At 36.5% G+C, this 19230-nt stretch overlaps 1 protein-coding gene across 2 annotated transcripts; it reads left to right on the top strand.

The window, feature by feature from the left end:
* Nucleotides 1-8244: 8244 nt before the first annotated feature.
* LOC133517069 (fork head domain-containing protein crocodile-like) lies at nt 8245-15373 on the top strand. 2 transcript variants are annotated; one of them, XR_009799320.1, is made up of 3 exons: nt 8245-9285; nt 9460-9630; nt 13134-15373. XR_009799320.1 is itself a non-coding variant. In XM_061850220.1 (2 exons), exon 1 carries the CDS (start codon nt 8264-8266, stop codon nt 9269-9271), a length of 1008 nt encoding a protein of 335 aa, XP_061706204.1. In that variant the 5' UTR covers nt 8245-8263; the 3' UTR covers nt 9272-9285; nt 13134-15373. The 2 variants fall into 2 exon arrangements, 1 of the variants encoding a protein (XP_061706204.1); XM_061850220.1 differs by lacking the exon at nt 9460-9630.
* The last annotated feature ends 3857 nt before the right edge of the window (nt 15374-19230 follow it).

Raw genomic sequence — 19230 nt, 5'->3', positions numbered from 1 at the left:
GTTGCATAAAACGTGACACAAAAGTTCAATAAAAGTGTTACATCGTTACATAAAGTGGCGAAGAATTGAATTGGCAAAAACCGATACATAATCTTAATTTTATGACGTTTAAATAAAAATACAGTTGAGTTCATAGCCTTAATGTGAACGTCTATCTGCATACATTTCTATATTCTATATGCATTTCTATATTTCTATTCTAGTAAAGTGCATACATTTCCATACAAGACGTTTACAAAGCATTACATAAAGTAGGACACAAACCACTATACATACTCTACCGCGTGTATTTTTGATATAATCACATTAATCACAAACTTAAACGAGATGTAGGTTTTAGTAGTATGTAATGATTCTGAAGGAAATTTTCAATTTACTCTTAACCAGAACCGCATAATAATTTTTTTTCGTAGCGTATACATTGCTGGCTGTATTATTTTCTATGAAAAAATAAAAGTCGTCCATTTTTTATAAAACCTATGAACCCTTTGATTATGTGGCCGTATCAAAAATACACGCTGTATATATTGAATGATTAATAACTCAAGATATGTTATATGCGTTCCAAAATTGAAGGGCTTAACAGCTTACCAGCTCATGTTTAACAATGAGTAGGTATGACAAAGATGAATGGAATGCGAAAATTTATCAAAAATAACAGATTTCTTCGTAGGTATAGTAATAAATATGGAAGTATTTTTGTGCTCATTATGTATGAGTATAATTAACCTATCTATGTATAGTTATCGGAGCGAGCGAAGCGAAATGAAGTAAGCGGAAGTATTTTTGTGCTCATTATGTATGAGTATAATTAACCTATCTATGTATAAGTAGTTATCGGAGCGAGCGAAGCGAAATGAAGTTCTTACATTCAATTTGAAACACACGGATGAATGTCTAGGGGCACGTTCCGGCATTTCGATATTTTTAAGCTGAACTATCAGAGGACAGTTTGATGGACAATAACTTAAGTATATTTGTTCTAATTAAAATGAAGTTGGATTAACGTGTAGTTCAGGTCATCTTCTTTGCAAGAAAGTATGGTCGGTTTTGTTATCAAATAGGCTCTGTTTACTCATTTATAATTTTTTTTTTATTAATTAGCAAGATATAAACGAAATAAAATAAACATAACATAGGTATTTGACATTTGACCAGAAAGATTACGGCTTACCATAGATACAGTTTATTTTTATCTCTATGGTGGCTTAAATCTAGCAGTTAAGGGCTCGACATACCTTGCAATAAATCGCACGCGGTTTTCGATCCTTTGCCGACTAAGTATTAGGTGCGAATGCAAAAAGATAGATCAATTTAATAGTTGATATAGGTATCTTTTTGGCGAACCGCGTGTTCTCAGGTCGGAGCGAACTACTAATATAATATCATAGTATATTTATAAAAATTTATGTACCGGGCTGTATATGGCCAATAAGAACTGCGCTTTTAGTAGACTCAGAAGAAAGCAGTTTTACCAATTTAAAAACTGGACAAGGGCTAGTCGGACTCTCGTACCGAGACACGTATAAAAATATACGGCTTTCAGATTTTTATCTTCCGCAAATTAGTAAAAGATTCAACAGTAGTTATTTATACAACAAGAGAGCATCGTTTGATATTTCTTCGAGTGCTTATTTTGAGTCTCGTGCAAGCGAAATATTCTATAATAGATTCACGAGCGTAGCGAGTAAGGCTTGAGCGCAGTAAGGGACTCAAAAGAGCACGAGATGTAAATAACTTTGATCTCGTGTAGTACACAATTTTTTTCACGACAGCAGTGTGGACATATTTGAAAGGTAAAAATACAACCTGAAAAAATGTAATCCGTCTTCATCACTATTTCACTCATGTTTTCTTAAGGTTATCTAACAATTAAGTTTAATTACCGCAATAAACCAAAACGAAAGAAATTTCAATAAAATAATACGGAATTAATGAAGTAACGAAAATCAATTGACAGTTCATCAACAACTTTTTTTTGTAAAAAAAAACTTTGTAAGACACGGTTCGAATTGCAGATACAACTATTTGTCAACTATAGTAGAGATCATCAAAAGTAGAATTATTTACTTTGCGTAACAATTGCGTATTTTTTTAAGTTCATTGTTTCGATTGTATAAAAATACGTAAAATATGGTGTTTTTATTACATTTCAAACTTTTATTTCATTAATTAATTATTACGATTGAGGACTCATACTGTGTTTTAATATAAAAAAAAAATATTTCGAGCTTGTATCAGGCACGTTAAAATGACATTCGAATATAGAGGTCACTTGAATGTTATTTTGTCTCACTCATTTTGCTCACTGTTTTTAACCAGCAAATAACCCTTGTTCCAGCTGCTGACGTGAAAAAAGGATTTGTTCTCCCATACAATTATGCACACGAATATAGTTTCTTAACCTCGGTGAGTGATTGGGTACTTTAAATACATAAAGATAAAAGACTATATTTTTCATGATTTAATTACAAATGTATAGTTTTCAGAGATATCCCTATACTCGAAGTAAGAAGGTATTACTTGCCAAATCTCATAGGTCTAGGTCAATGGAAGATAAATGTCGATAGATTCCCTTGTTGAGAGTGTTCAATTATACTTTTTTTGCGGCATAAACCGCCATATCTTTTTTTTACGTCAACTCAGAAGATTTTTTTTTCATACTTTCAAAGGACTGTAGATCTGCCGGCCTAGCCAAGGTGACAATCGCTATCGCTTCGACAACAAAACGCTTTTTGTGTCTCTATCACTCTTCCATATTAGTGCGATTGTGACAGTTGCGTTTCGATCGCTACGGAGCGTAAGCGATTTGCACTACGCGGCCTGGTTTTGATTTCAAATTTCAACTTGATACCTACACGCGTTCCCGAGATAACGTGTCTTGAACTTTTGACAGACGGCAGACGGACGGAAGTACATTGATCAACAACAAAGTGATCCTATAAGGGTTCTGTTTTTTTTTCAGGTATCGAACCCTAAAACTGATATTGAAATAAAAAAGACGTGTGGCACTCGGGGACTGCCGCGGTAAAGCTATTGCATAGCATTTTGTATCAACTTATGCAATTATAATTATTTATTTATTTTATTTATGCAGTATTTCTTTTTCTTTGATATTAATACCACCATAACCAACCACCAGTAAACCAGTATAACGATATGATCTCAGTTGATAGGGATCTCGAGGTTTCACTTCTGATGGTTTTTCGGAAAAGACAAGTACGCTTGACAAGAGATAATGTAAACACTGGTAATTCGTAGTTACTCCTGTGCCTCTAGTGTAAATTTTGTCGATAGCGAAACGTGACATACGCGTTTGCGTTAAGTCTCATTTTGTATGGGTTTTTGAACAGCGCGCCAAGCGGGACGTTTTGGAAAGTCAAAAATCTCATACAAAATGACACTTAACGCAAACGCGTACGTAACGTTTCGCTGTCGAAAATATTTACACTAGGGGTACTGGTATTTATATATTCCAATCGTTCACCGAGCGCACGACTCAAGATAACCAATATAAAAGTGTGAACCTTGTTTATTCATAGTTACGATACGTATACGGATTCACTTATATTGGACAAGTTGTAAGTCATGGGAATAAGCGCCTTCAACGGCGCGGCGGTCTTTATTAGGTAGCGTCAGGAAACAAATATTTATAAAAAATATACGAAATTAAAATAAATAGGCACTTTATTTATTTTATGGAAAACAATTTTTTTTCGCTAACACATTAAATAAAATATGTAAAACTGTATGTATTTTATATGTAAAACCGATAGTTTATCTATACAATTAAAAAAAATATGCGGAGAGGGCGGTATAAAAAGGAAAATTATAATGTATGGAGAAAAAAATTTTTCATCAAAAACGAAACCGAGCATCATTTTTAATTTTCACAATTCAATCGCTAGGCATTTCCACAGCTGCAGCTCGTTTTAAAATAGAAATAAGTGAAAGTTTTTTCTCTAAACATTATAGTTTTCATTTTTTTAACGTTAATACTGATTTTGAAGTTATATTTTTTTAAATCATTCCCTATCGAAGGCGAAATTAGCAATGTCCCACTTTTCTCGATTTGAGACGGCAGCGTGCCCTTACATTAGAATGTTCAATTTAAAGTATTCGTTCTGATTTTCATCGTTTTCATTTTCATCACCTTAGTTGCTCTACAAAGAGGACAAATTAATACAAATACTCAAACGGTAAATACGTAGTTAGGGAGTTTCGTTCTGTTTATCATCAGCAGTTCCACTACACTAATTGCCAGTTTTTGGATGAAAATGCTTAATTTGTAGACAAACAATACAAAAATCACTATATGTGTACCTATAAGATTTTAAGTGTTCCCTCAATTCTTCATGGATTCCATCATTAGAACTTTGAACCCGGGACGGGACCATCGGCTTTATAGGCAGGGTCACTGCCCACTAGGCCAGACCAGTCATCATACATTTTACTTGACAAATAGAGATGATTATTATTTATTTCTTTTGTTTATGATAAAAGGTTAAATTTGATTGATCTAATATCTGTTCTAAATATTTTTTACACAGTTTTCAACATACATAAATACATCTTAAAACTACACTATAACTCGCATATTAAAATTGTAAATCCGAGCTCTCGTTAAAAATGTTGTCCATAGTTTTCCTATTGTTGTACAAGTACTATTTAGTAATTTTTGATGGACTATTCCCGATATTTGGGTTTCAAGTTAATGCAAGATATTGTTTTAACAATACTATCAGAAAAACTGGATTTTTGGTTAACAACCGGTTATTCGTAAGTATATTAAAATAAAAACCGGTTACATTCTATAGTTTCAAGGAATAGGAGCACATGATTTAAAAAGTTGCATTATTTATAAAAAAAATTGCTGACTCGGGCATGCATGCACTGCATGAAGCGGGCATGCCTACTTGACACTCGGATAAACGTGTTTCTCACATGGGTAATGCATTATTTAGCTGTCGCGCTCACTCAATAACAAGGAAATTTTTAATTTTATTTAGAAAAAATATGTTTTCAAATGTTATAATAGTACTTACGAATGAAAAGTGATACCGTGAGCTTTGTTTTTGTGCTTGGAGCTATTGAAGCACTGGAAAAAGGCGCAACACGGCATTCTTTGGCAATATTTTATCGAATTTGATGACAATGTTGACACTTCAGCGTCACCCATACGACTAATTCAATATAGGTCCCGGAACCTATATTTTGTGGCTCACGATCGACCGCCTGGTACCTCATCTACCCCTATTACGTACATCAATGATACATACAGATTACTATAAACAGCTGCTTATGTATTTGTCCGATTTCGGAGCAGCTCGTCTCGATTCGTGCGAGTTTCGTAGAGTAGTACCATAGAAATAGGATAGTATAGAACGACTGTCAAACTTCAAAAGTGTGACCAAAAATGAAATGCAAGTGTGTGCGTAAATTGTCTATGTGCGAACAAAAATAGTGATGTCATGTTACAACATATTAATAATCTATCGATGTTTAACTGCTTTATCGACTACTTTTTCAAATGTGTTTGTTTTTATAAAAAATGTAATAGGTATGAGTATTATTACTACTATTAGACCTTATTAGCGCCTTTAGTACCTTTAATTTTCTTTTACAGCGGACGCATAGTAAATAACAATACTGATAGTGATAACCGAGGCTACAGTTACAGTCGTTTCCGTCAGCATCAAAATGGTCAAATATATAGGTACACATGTGTCACAATGGTCAAATATATATTGTTACCTATTTTACAGTACATATGGAGCTACTTTACCGCACTAGTGCGATAATTAGCACATTACGTAACTATATCGAACATTTTAAGGGCCATATGTATTGTAATACATTTGCGAATAGTTAATTCGAAACTCGTGTCGACTTAAAATCGTATCGCCACTCATTGCGATTTTTTATTTTTCTCACCTGGTTTGGTGTTCTGGGACGTTTACTTACTTACTACTTACTCCGTTGGCCCAGCGACCCAAAATGAGACTTGGCCTCCGACACAAGACAGCGCCACTTTTCTCGGTCCTGTGCGACCTCTCGCCAATTGTCGACTCGAAGCTCGCGCAGATCCGCCTCCACCATGTCGCTCCAGCGATACCTAGGGCGTCCGATAGGACGTCCTGCTAGGCGACCCAGGTACGCTCTTTTTACGTTTTTTCGTTTTTACTTGACTAAATTACTAACGTAGTCCGATCAAGCATTATGGAACCCGGCGCAGTCGGTAAAGCAGGTGACTCGCGTTGATAAAGCAGGTTTCTGTCGTATGCGGGTGTGAGTGGTGTAACATGTGCAATGTCGTTAACACAAACACATGCTAAGTGTTAACAGTAGGCGCAAATAGTTGACTTACCAAAGAAAATTTGAAATTCGCGCCTTTTCCGCCTGACAAGTTGGGTTGGGTGTGTATACGCTGTCTTGTGTTTCCTTGTGTTAGCGGCAAAGCCGTGGAAAAGTGGTTAAAATGTAAGTAATGTGTTGGAAAGTGAAGTTTAAATTTATCGCTGAACATGTGCATCTTCAAAAAAGGTATTATAACAATCGTTATTATTTTACGTCGGTTATAAAGGTTAATATCTTAATGATGTCTTGTGAACAACTAATTCCATACATACTAATATACCGACAAGTTATCGATACAGTCATATGAACATTTTGTCAAGCCCTAGCGTAAAGTAACAGTTTAGGTTTTTACACAAAATATTCTAAATTATTGACTAATATCATGAAATATTAACACACAATTGAAGAAAAACTTATAATGAACTGTATAAATTGGCTTTTTACACTTTTTATGCTGTTAATTTGATATAATATCGTTACGAAAATTTCGCTACGATACCGTATACGTAATTACCTGTGAAATGAGTATTTCCCTGGGTTTTTTGGCCCTGAACACAACAATCCGGCACACAACATGACACCATCTTCACTAAATTACTTAATATTTATTTTTGATTTTGATTCTCGTATATTTTTAACGTTAAAAAAAATACGGCAATATGATTTTGGCCGCCTCGGCCGCCTTCGAATTCAAAAAATGGTTACGTTTTCTCATATGTAGTCTGCCTCTTTCACACTCGTGGCTTGTTCATATACGTGATGGCTTCCCTTTCGCACACTTCATCTGTCTGTCAAGCGAAGCGTATGACAAGTCTCTGAGTAGTACAATACGTCTAATCGCACGCACACAACGCCGTGTCGAAGACTGCCGAACTGAAACGACGTTAGACGAAGTGGGGAGCGTGAGGTTTTTTCGTTACGGAATTTCTGGATTCGGTCCCCGCGCTCAAGGCCCGCGATAGAAGCTATGCAATAGCTTAAAAATTGATAGATATAAAAGAATTTATGTAACAAAGTTCGGCACCAGAAGTTTGTTGATAAAATATCCTAATAATAACATTTAATATCGCTGTTGCATACGAAGCATCAGGTACATCTTGAATGTGCTTAGAGACCAAAAATAAAAGCATTAATCATGTGCCATCACTCGTTGCTTTAATCTCATTTGGTATGGACAAAATTGTCAGTGATCATTTAAAAAATCGAATAAAATATACTAAGCTACTTTTTAAATATTTCTCTGTGAATCCAAATAAAGAAATTAATATTAAATGGGGCACTTACATTGGAATTCATTAAAAACGTCTAGTGTAAGTATATTTTTTAAATGATGCTTTTCGGCACAGTGAGCAAAAACTAAATTAGGCCTTAAATCCGTCTTTACCTACTACGAAATCTAGGGACCCCAATTTAACTTACGTAATACATAGGTATAAGGAAAACAGTACGTTTCAATAATGGGGTCTCCGAGTCTGAGTGCATCGGAGCAGCTTAATACACAGTCCGTTTGGAATAATTGCCGGTTGTGCGGGGACAATGCGTATTATATGGTGAAGTGGTTCGGGGGAAGCATTGTCATAAGAATGTGGGCGCCGCCCTCGGCGGGCTGGGCGTGCAGCACCCCGCCTCGCGGCGACTATGTCGCGCGAGCGAGATGGCCGCAACTCTGTGGTCGTATTAGACTGAGAGGGCGCCCACGAGGGCGGAGCGAGCCATCATCGCATCTGCCAGCGTCGCCCATGATCCCGCTCATTCGTCTCTCGTTTAGCGTCTGCTATGTAAACGTGCCTTGTTGTGAATCTAAACAAAATCAGTCAGTCGTCGTTTTGTTGTCGAGAGAGTAGTGTGTCGAGGGTTCCGCGTCCGCGGGTTTAACATGCTGTGCCAGTGATCGTGGTTCGACACGATGCACGCGTTGTTCGGCGAACAGAGTCCGTACGCGTACCGCGGAGGTGCCGCCGGAGGCTACTCGGCTAGTGTCACCCCCTATGCCTACGAACAATACCGATACGGATACGGTGCTCCTTACCTCCATCCGCACCAGCAGCATGTCGGTGCACCTAAGGACATGGTCAAACCGCCTTATTCCTACATAGCACTTATTGCGATGGCAATACAAAACGCGCCGGATCGTCGTATTACTCTCAATGGTATTTATCAGTTTATAATGGAGCGCTTTCCATATTACCGTGAAAACAAACAAGGATGGCAGAATTCTATAAGACATAATTTAAGTTTAAACGAGTGCTTCGTGAAAGTGGCTCGAGATGACAAGAAGCCTGGTAAAGGTAGTTACTGGACGTTAGATCCAGACTCCTACAACATGTTCGACAACGGATCATATTTGAGAAGACGGCGTCGTTTTAAAAAGAAAGATGCCTTAAAAGAGAAAGAGGAAGCCCTGAAGCGGCAGCAACAGCTGCAGCAGGCGCAAGAGGCGCTGGCCGCGCAGGAGGCACTAAGCGTCTCCGATGTGACGGGGCAGGCGCGTGACGTTAAGCCCGATGTCAAACCGCGCCTATTCGAATGCCGGCCCAAGCGCGAACCTGGCGCGGATTGTGCGCGTTACGATAAGCCGTCGGACTCCCTGGATGACTACAGCGAGCCCCGGTTACCGCCCTCCGCCGTGTACTGCTCGCCGCAGCCGTACGCGCTGGCGGCAGAGGAGTTCCGAGCGGCCGCGACGGGCTGGTACGCGGCGCCCGAACCGCCTGCTGAGCAGTTGCCTCCGGCGTTCCGCGACCTCTTCGAGCCTCCGAGTTGCCAGCTGGCTGGCTTCCGGGGGTCGCCTCCTCCCGACGCTTACCGCACATCGCCACCGCCTCATCACCACTACCGCCCGCCGGCGCCCTCCTATTACCATCACCAAGCGTGCGTGGCAGCCGCACCCGCACCCGCTCACAAGTCTTACTGAGACATCGCAACCAGGTGGGATATCCTTTGTTTTAACATTTATTAACCGCCCTGCGATTTTTCCTTGCGATAGAGAGTTTTGGCGATCGCGAATTGGCTGTGCGAGTTATATGGTATCACTCCTGGTGGCCAGTGGCCGGGATCGGCGCAGCACGCCGGAGCAAGACCGTGACGTGGTTGTGGTTGCAGGAGGCCGGCATCACACGGCGCCGAACGAATTTAGCTGCGCGTCAGTTCCAGAACGGATAAATATAGCGCAGTAGCCGGAGATGCCGCGGAGGCAAGTGGCGGCGCGTCGATAACCACTGTTTACACGTCGGCGGCCGGCCCTGCCGCCTCCCGCTCCGTCCACACCTATAGGTACGTAGCCGAGGATCTCATCTGTGTAGGAACTGTTAGCTGTAACAATAACCCCATAATTGAGTGCGTACAAGAGAAGCTAGTCTGATGTAGGTATCACGGAAGTTCAAGACGGGTGTTTTGATCGGCTCTAGACATAGTTTACATACATACTTATATCCATGGGTTATTATTATTTATTATTTTTCATCCTGTCCTATGCTTCTTTACGATGGTAAATAAGCATAGGAATAACTCACCTGATGGCGAGCGGTCACTAAAGTCAATCTTCAAGACACTTGTGGTTTCAGTGGTGTCTCATGCACGTTTCCTTTAAAAACCTAATACTTATTCTACCTAATATATTATTCATATTGAGTCATGTGCAAGGGCCAACTTACAGATACGCCGTCGGAAAGTAATTAAAAAAAACACAAGACAATAATTCGGATTTTTTAATATTTCTGCCTAGGAAACGAAATATGAAATATTTTAATATAGGTCTTAATTAAAACGTTTCATTATTTCTAGTGAACATTTCCAACTTTTACTTCCGAGAACTATATTCCTATTATTATGTACTAGTAATGCAAAGGAGCATAGTATTCATAGGTAATACCTCTGATGGATATAAGATTTGTAAATTTAGACGTTTTTACCTATGTTTAGGACATATCTGTACCCCTAGTGTAAATGTTATCGACATCATAACGTGACGAACGCGTTTGCGTTAAGTCTCATTTTGTATAGGATTTTGAGTTTCCAAAACGTCCCGCTTGGCGCGCTCATTCTAAATCCAATACAAAATGAGACTAAACGCAAACGCGTACGTCACGTTTCAAAATCGAATTTAGTTACACTAGGGGTACTGGATGCGTTATGTTAAGAGTTGGTTTTGACAGTATATAGCTTTGTAGGAGTTATATGCCAGCCGGAACACGGCAGGGTCATCTTTATCGAGAAATTTAACGTAATTTAACGCATCAACTTTCTAGAATTTACAAGCAATCAGTATATTAAGTTTTAAGTGGTAGTCTAGCTAATTTAGTCAATCAATTACTTGTTTTTATAATTAAAAGACGAAAACAGCTTAATGAATCTAAACTTTGTGTAGACAGTAGGTAGAACTCGTTGTTAGTTGCTCGAGTCAGCTTAGTTAAACAACGGAGCGGAACTGATCTAGAATAGTTAATAGTTCCTAACAATTTTTACAGAATTAATGTCTCATGATGTATCACCTCACGTTTTAGAATGTCATCATGCGTGTGATGTGGCTTCGCGCACTCACTTTGTGCAATTGAGCATTACAAGGTTTTCAAGGCAAGATTGTTAAACAAACTTTGCCAACTACGAGTAAAACACAAAAAAAACTGCATACCAAAGCGAGGAAAATACTGTAAAACTTTACAAATCATATCCAAATGAACGCTGTTAAACATTTATCATTCAAAATCATTATTTGAAAGTAAATTGATCCAGCCCGCCCAAGGTAGTCTCAAAATATGCATGAAATTTATTTGCTACTCTAGTGGATAAAATGCAAATTTCTCATCAGTTTTTGATGAGACTTTACGAGCTGGTGTGGTGAAAAATGATTAAGTATTCAATATTTTCATTCGTCACTGACAGTTGCTTATTTACCTATATAGGTAGGTAGAAATAGGTAACTTAAAAATAAATTAAAATAAAACGGAATCGCTCCATGTCGGTATGTTATACGATTAATCCTGAACAAGCAACGTCTTCCACGATCTGTCCCACTAATTAGATACCCAACACACAACAGATACATTGTCGGGGTAGAATTTATTGTTTACAAATGTAAAATCTTGGAAGTGATAAAAACTTTGTGTAGACAGTAGGTAGAACCCGTTGTTAGTTGCTCGCGTCAGCTTATTTAAACAACGGAGCGGAACTGACCATATGGTGACCAAGTGACGAAAACGGCCCTAGCAATACGTTTTTTGTCTGCTCACAGATAAAAACTAACTTATCTACTTAGATTTATTTTAAGAGCCGGAAAATAAGGAATAGGTTTTGAAAAATATTGCAAGGAAAATTATCGTAAACATGGAATGGTTTTCGCATTATAAGTATACTTAACAAAAAAGCAGCTTAAAATCATCGTACTACCATCGAAACAAATACGAAGATTTAAATATTGTAAGTAGGTACAGTCAGCATCAAAAGTAGCTGATGAAACAACGCGCCAAAAGTATCTGATATTCCGGACAACTTTTCCAAATATAGATAAATTGTTAAAATTCGCGCTCAAAAGTATATCTTTTACAGTCTTAGTTATTCTATAGTAAAGACATCACTTTTTGGTAAGCTGTTACAGAATGGTAGATACTTATGAAACGTTATTTGATCCGCTACTTTTGATGCTGACTGTACCTACCTAGATATCTAAATACGGAGATTTAAGTACAGCAAGTAGTACCTATCTAGGTATCTAAATTAAGAGTTTAGACGAAGGGCTTTAAATTAATGTAGGATGTACATCCTACATAACCTACCTAGTACCTACCTATCTAAATCTATTAAACTTTATTCGTCTTTTGTGCGATAATATTAATTAATATACCAAGAAACGCAAAGATGAAATGAAAAATTTAAATAATATTACCTACATTATTAATTTAATATCAAATTAAACGTCCTACATCTTGAGTATTTATAGCAATCGAAACAACAAAAAAATAAAAACAGAAATCTGTCCAAAGACTACAAATAGTCTATTATCCTATAATCCACTTTGTCTCTTGTTTGACCCGCTTGAGGATCAGGATGGGATTTTTGGCATTAAGTTTTCTTTAACGGCTTTGCTATGATAATTTATGTCACGCCGGACATTATTAGGTGGCTACATCTTTAAGCCATTGACAAATTTAATAATTAATGATGAATAATGAAATGTACCAAACTATAAGAACTAGCCATGGATAAAGGTAATCCTTATTAATTAATAGTAGTCTGCGATAATAGCTTTAAAAAAAATGTTTGGTAGTACCAGTGTCTAAAGTATTTTGGGCACACTTTTAAATTTTAAAATCTACCTGGATTTTCTTTCTACCCTTTTTGTAGTGTAGAAAAGAATATCAATTTATTAACGATAACAACATACAACTTAAATAAGAGACAAATTAAATAAACTAATCATTGAAATTAAAGTATACCTACTATAATGTTAAAAAAAATTGTAACAAAAAAGAAAATAGAGATTATTTTAGTTTGGATCAAAATTGAGCGATACCTAAAAATGCAATTCTATTCCGATTTTAAATGATATAAATTTAATTGAGCTGGCTGGTTCCTCGCACAACGTATCCGCAATGCGATACAACGAAGAAATGCCGCCAGCATAATTGGTACAATGCCTCACACCACTGTATATCTATTATGTATACCGTTATTGTAATTAAAATATTTAATACTAAAAAATATCATAATAAGTACTATAGGTAGGACCGTGAGTGAGCCGTATGAGGACACTAGTCAAAATATGTTTTTTTTTGTCGCAGGTTTGACGGATTAAGAAGACGGGAGGCAAGCAGCAGGGAGAAACGATACAATAGTGAAAGATTTAGTGTGATGAACTGAAATGTGCTATCTTTCAGTGGACCTCGTAAAATGACCAGTGAGACACATAGTTCCGTTTGAGCGAACTACATAATATATAAAATTAGCATTATTGTGAAATCTCTAGTTCTCAAGAGAGCGTTCATAATGCAAGGAGTTAGTACGTAGATATGTATATTCGTTCACCAGTGACTTATGTAAGGTAGAAAAGGCGACAAATGAATTTAATTGTATTGTGACAATCAGTTTTCTTGAGTGGTAGTTTGATTTGCGTATCAGTGTAAATACGTACATAGGTACACAATCCACATGTATTCGACACCTCTCTTAGCAAGCTTCTAGTACTTGTTCTAGTCTTTTGACTCGTCTTTTCTGTGTGTTATTTGAATCATTGATTATAATATGTATGTACTATTCACTTTTAGACATAACTATTGAAACATCTTTGACATGCACACTCATTAGCCTATAGGTTAGGTATAACATTTTTTGGCTTTAATATTTGAAATATTATTTTATTTATATTTTGGAGTATGAAAATACTTAAATTCGTACCTACGTAATTGTACCTACATGTCATGAATGACAACCAAAACCAGCCTTAGTGTACTTTTTGTAGCGAGACATTTATTAACGGGTAAATTTTCTATCCCCGAAAAGGGAAATAAATGGTGATGGATTAGGACGGAAACCAAGTGACAATTTCCACTGGTTCTTTTTTACGTCTCATCTTTTCTCTTTTCTGGCTAGTGGGAAAACACAGTGACGCTGCCTAAGGAAACTTTAGGCTACTCTCACTGACAACTGACTCTACTTTGAGTAATGTTTTCAATTTAACTTCCCGTTTCCCGTTTGTAGTAAAAATTAACCGCGAGAGTAGGTGTGCCATAACCATAATGTACTATAAAAAAAATCAAGTGGGTAGAATTAATTGTATGTAATATACTACTAGTAGGAAATTATTATGATTGCTATAGATTGTACATTAAATCCAACTGTGTAGTACAACACTTTATTTAGTGGAAAGTGGCATAACTAAGTAGGCAGTTCCCATGGAATAGATAACTTTAAGGGATACCGTATAGTTACGAATTTAAATATAAATATATTTAATTTAGTGACATAGTTTAAGTAGTTGATTAGATCTAAGTCACCAATAAAAGCCTGAATCAAGAAATTGTTAGTGATCCTCTCTTCATCGATGATTATCTAAATACTCAAAATCCATTACGTATTACATATAGGTACACTTAAAATACTTTTCTAAACATTTAAAAGATAATTTGATAATTGTAGGTAAGTATACAAATGGCAATAGTTCATAGTGTTTGGTAGAGAATACCTACCTATAACAAATTCTTCAATTTATTTCAGTGTTTCAGTGTTTTACACATCATTATGTTATAAAAACCTTGAATTAGTAAATTTTGGCAGTGTTTATTTTCTTATACATATATATATATATTTAATTTAAATGAATTGAGGCATTACTTATTTTGTTGTTAAAGTTACTGTTAGTGGTCTATAAATAACCATTGATTCAATAGAGAGAACATTGTAAATTGTTATTTGATGAAAAAAAAAGCACAATAAGATAACAATAGTCTTGAGGTACTTTTCCATAAAATAACACATTTTTATAGGACGCAATTGGCCAGTCATTTTTTTTATTATCTTTCGTCACCTAGTAGAATGGGATAGGCAAATGTCAAAGGTTTTTATAGGTGGCGCCAGCATAGGTTTTGACTGTTTCTAGTTTAGTTCTATGGGATTTAGCTTAAAGAGACTTCCAAGAAATGAAATTAAAAAAAATAAGAGTTTGACACTAGGTACTTATTCGTAGGATTGACAGGTAAAGCATATGCTGGCGCCATCTGTAAAATGATTTGACCGGACCCGGCCCGTTAAGAACTATGAGTACAGCACTGCTCTTCAACAAGATTCGACAACTATTTTACCGAGTTATTTATTTACACGCTATGTCCATACCTATTTAGTTTTCTTAAATCACTGAAATTTTCACAGGTATCTATTTAATAAGAAATTATTCATCAATTTCATCATCCACTAGAAATTTTATTGGACTACCTACTTAAGTTGGCTTTTGAATTTGTGATAATTATCGTAAATGTGTGTACATAAATGTATTTAAACAATAAATGTTTATTTGTATTTAAAACGATATAGACCATTTTTATTAAACATTTTCCCCGCGTCACTAAGGTAATTGTGTTGGCATATGCATGGGCGTCTTTCTCCCGGCTGCGGCTGGCTTATTCCTATTAACAAGAATATTAGGTATGCTCTTGATTTTATGTTAATCTAAGTGCATCCCGTTCGCTTAACATACATAATTATATTTATTTGTGCGAGCAAAATACAATGGTGACAAATATTAGATTAACATCATATCTATATCATATCACCTATGCCTAAATGCGCCCCAGTGTGGTCGTAAAGTTAATTTTTAGTGTTCTGTACCAAAAAGGTACACAAGGACTCTATCCGTCTGTCCGTCCGTCTGTCACATTGCTATCTGGAGTACTACTTGAGCTATCGATTTGAAATTTGGAATAGTTACGAAGAACGCTAACTCAGACACATTGAAGGTGTTCTTATTATATTAAATTTTATTGACTATGGAAAATACCTAATATGATGAGGAGGCAAAATTTTAAAGTCAACTTACTTTACTAGGTCAAGTGGGGTATCATTTGAAATTTACATAAAATGAATATTATCATAAATATTACAGGAAAAATATAATCCCACCAAAAATATTTTTTATTTATAACAAAAAAGTAATTCATGGTGAATACATTTTTCACTTTACGCCCATGTGATGGTAGCGAAACGGCCAAGCAACATATTTTGACTAACATGTAGAGTTTGTGAAGTTAGGGCTTGTAGAGTTAGAAGCTTGGATCTATATGAGATCTGATACCTTTTTAACAGCGCGAGCCTTATGGTATCGTCTTGGCAACATATTATATGAAAATGTTTTTGGTGGGATTTCATTTTTGTAAGTTGCTAATGACAATCTTCCATCCCCTAATTTAAAGAGTGGGAGGTGATTTACTAAGAATCCTGAAATACTTATTTTATTATGTATGTCCTATACACATTTTCAGACCTATAGCATCAAAATTTGCGTAAGTCGCATACAAACTTTCATCCTCTAGTTTAAGGGGTTGGGGGGTAAAAGTTCCAAACTTAGATTTTTTTTGTGTACTAATACTAGCTTACATACCAAATTTCAGCTTCCTAGGACTTCAGGAAGTACCCTAAGAGTTTTGATGATCATCAGTCAGTGACGAAATCGGTTTTTTAGATATTAATAAATCTAAAGTATTAGAGCTATGTAATTGAAATTTTTTTTGTTGAATAAATTAATAATAAATATACAACCCGAGAATTTTGTTTATCTGGTATAATCTAAACCCAAGTTAAGAGGGTTCAAAAAAACGACGAAGCGCTTCGAGAAAAGGTAGGTAAGGTATTGCGCTTCGCTTGGTTCGTCTTGGCGGAACTCATTTCTATCATGTTATTTTTTTTTATGAAAAAGTATTTGAAATTCAATTTGCTATTTATCCCCATTTGTAAGCGTTTATTATGGTTTAACATTTTCTATGAGATTACACTTAAAACACCTTCTTTCAAATAAAATAAAAATCAAAAATTGTTGAAAAAGGTTCACATGATGAAGAATTATCCTTTGTACGGAACCCTCGGTGCGCGAGTGAAATGAACTCGGCACATGACCGGTTACTTTTATTTAGAAGAGTAAAATGACAACCGCGAATGTCAGACGTATAAATAATGTCACCAGCTTATAACAAGCAGCGCTGGTCCTTGATTTCTGTAAAGATAAAGATAATTTATTATTCAACTCTAGGCATATTACAATGCGCTTATGAACGTCAAATAAAGCTACACCTACTCTAACCCTACACCTCTGACCCGAGAAAATTTAAATCCCCCCTCAATTGGAGGAGGGTATCCCAATATGGACCGGTAAGAAACTCGACGGGACACATCTTTTCAAAACATTACATCTTATAATTAACATGCATTCGATAAGAAAAATACAATTTAGATAACTAGTAGTACAGTAGTACACACAGTAGCTAGTTTTCTGTATAGAAATTTGTTTTGAAAATATATATTGTACATCGAATCTATGCATCGAATCATTATTATTATTATTATATTATAAATCTGTCTGATTGCTATAAAATACCTAAATAAAATATTTGATGTGCTTTCTTACCTAAGCTGTGTCACCTATAAATAACTCTTTAAATGTTTGTGGAGTAGGAAAACTTACCTAATTGAAAATCTTACACCTTTAAACGAGCAATTCTTGTATATATATATATGTATATTTCGGGGATCTCGGAAAGGGCTCTAACGATTTCGATGAAATTTTGCTATATGGGGGTTTTCGGGGGCGAAAAATCAATCTTGCTAGGTCTTATCTCTGAGGAAACGCGCATTTTTAATTTTTTTTATGTTTTCCGAGCAAAGCTCGGTCCCCCAGATATTATATATAAATGCGCGTGTCCTAATTGACGGACTGACTGATTCATCAACGCAAAGCCGAAACTACAAACGCTAGAAAGTTGAAATTTGCATACCTAGTTACATTTATAATGTGTACTTATAAGAGATAAAAAGCGATTTCGGAATTCCACGCCTAAGGGGTTGAAAAGGGGATAAAAGTTTATATGGGATCCAAGTTTTAGTTTGAGCTAGGAACTTTGTAAAAAGGCATTTAAAATAAAAGAACACTAATTTCAGCGTTTTTAAAAATGCATACCCTAAGATGGTGAAAAAGGGGTTAAAAAATTGTATAGAGATCAAATATTCTTTTAGCGCAACTTAAAAAGTAGCATGAAGGCATTTTATTAAAATACAAAAAAGTAATTTGTTTAAGTGAGTAATTTTTTTAAAATCAGCTCCTAAAAGTGTAAAAAAGGAGATAAAAGTTTGAATCAATTATAAATACTTTTAAACGTCTTAGTAAGGCATAAAATAAGATTACAATAAAAGTTACCGGAACCTTCCTGGAACCGCACACTCTGCGCGTTGCTGCCTGTCTGCGTCTCGGCGTCCGGGTTTGCGCTCCACATAGGTGCCCCTGCGGCACTGACGTCGACGTCCTCGGACACCACGGACTCTCCTGCCAAAGGAGCGCCGGCCGCTTCTCTAAACACGCCGCGCTCAACGACATTCTCCGCCGGTCTCTTGCCAGCGTCAATGTGCCAGCTCTACTCGAGCCCCCCGGCATTATAAGAGATGATGGTAAGAGACCGGATGGAATGACACTAATTCCGTGGAAGTTGGGACGGGTGCTGGTGTGGGACGCCACCTGTGTAGACACCCTAGCCCCGTCTCATCTCCACGGCACTTCTGCTAAGGCTGGCGCGGCGGCAGAGGCGGCCGAAAAATTAAAAAAGACTAAATATAGGGGTCTCGGCACCGAATATAATTTCGTACCATTTGGCGTCGAGACCCTTGGTCCGTGGGGTCCGAGCGCCTTTAACCTTTTTAAAGAAGTTTCTAAAAGGATTAGAGAGGTCACTGGTGACCGCAGAGCTGGCAGCTTCCTCGCTCAAAGAATTAGTCTTGCGATACAGCGAGGAAATGCTGCTAGCATCTACGGCACCATGCCGCAGGGGGATAGTTTTATTTTATTTTAAGTCTAGTTTTATTTATTTTTAGATCTAGGTTTTTAAGTTTTGTAGTTTAGTTTTTAGTATATTTACCAAATAAACGTTTATGCTATTAAAAAAAAAAAGAAGTTATGCAATGGCTTAAATTTTATTTTAAGCTAGGAACTCGAAACTTCATAAAAAGGTATTTAATAAAGGAGAAGAAAATAAATTACAGCGTTTTTGAAGATTCATCCACTAAGATGGTGAAAAAGTGGTTGATAGTTTGTATGGAGATAAAACATTTTTTTGACTGGTACTTGAATTCTTGTGAAAAGGCATATCATTAAAATACAAGAAAAAAAAACCGGCGTTTTTAAAAAAA

This window comes from Cydia pomonella, chromosome 1 (genome assembly GCF_033807575.1).
Source record: "Cydia pomonella isolate Wapato2018A chromosome 1, ilCydPomo1, whole genome shotgun sequence".
Taxonomy (NCBI): Eukaryota; Metazoa; Arthropoda; class Insecta; order Lepidoptera; family Tortricidae; genus Cydia; species Cydia pomonella.
The sequence above is the reverse complement of the archived record's forward strand: the minus strand, read 5'-3'. Positions and strand labels throughout refer to the sequence as shown.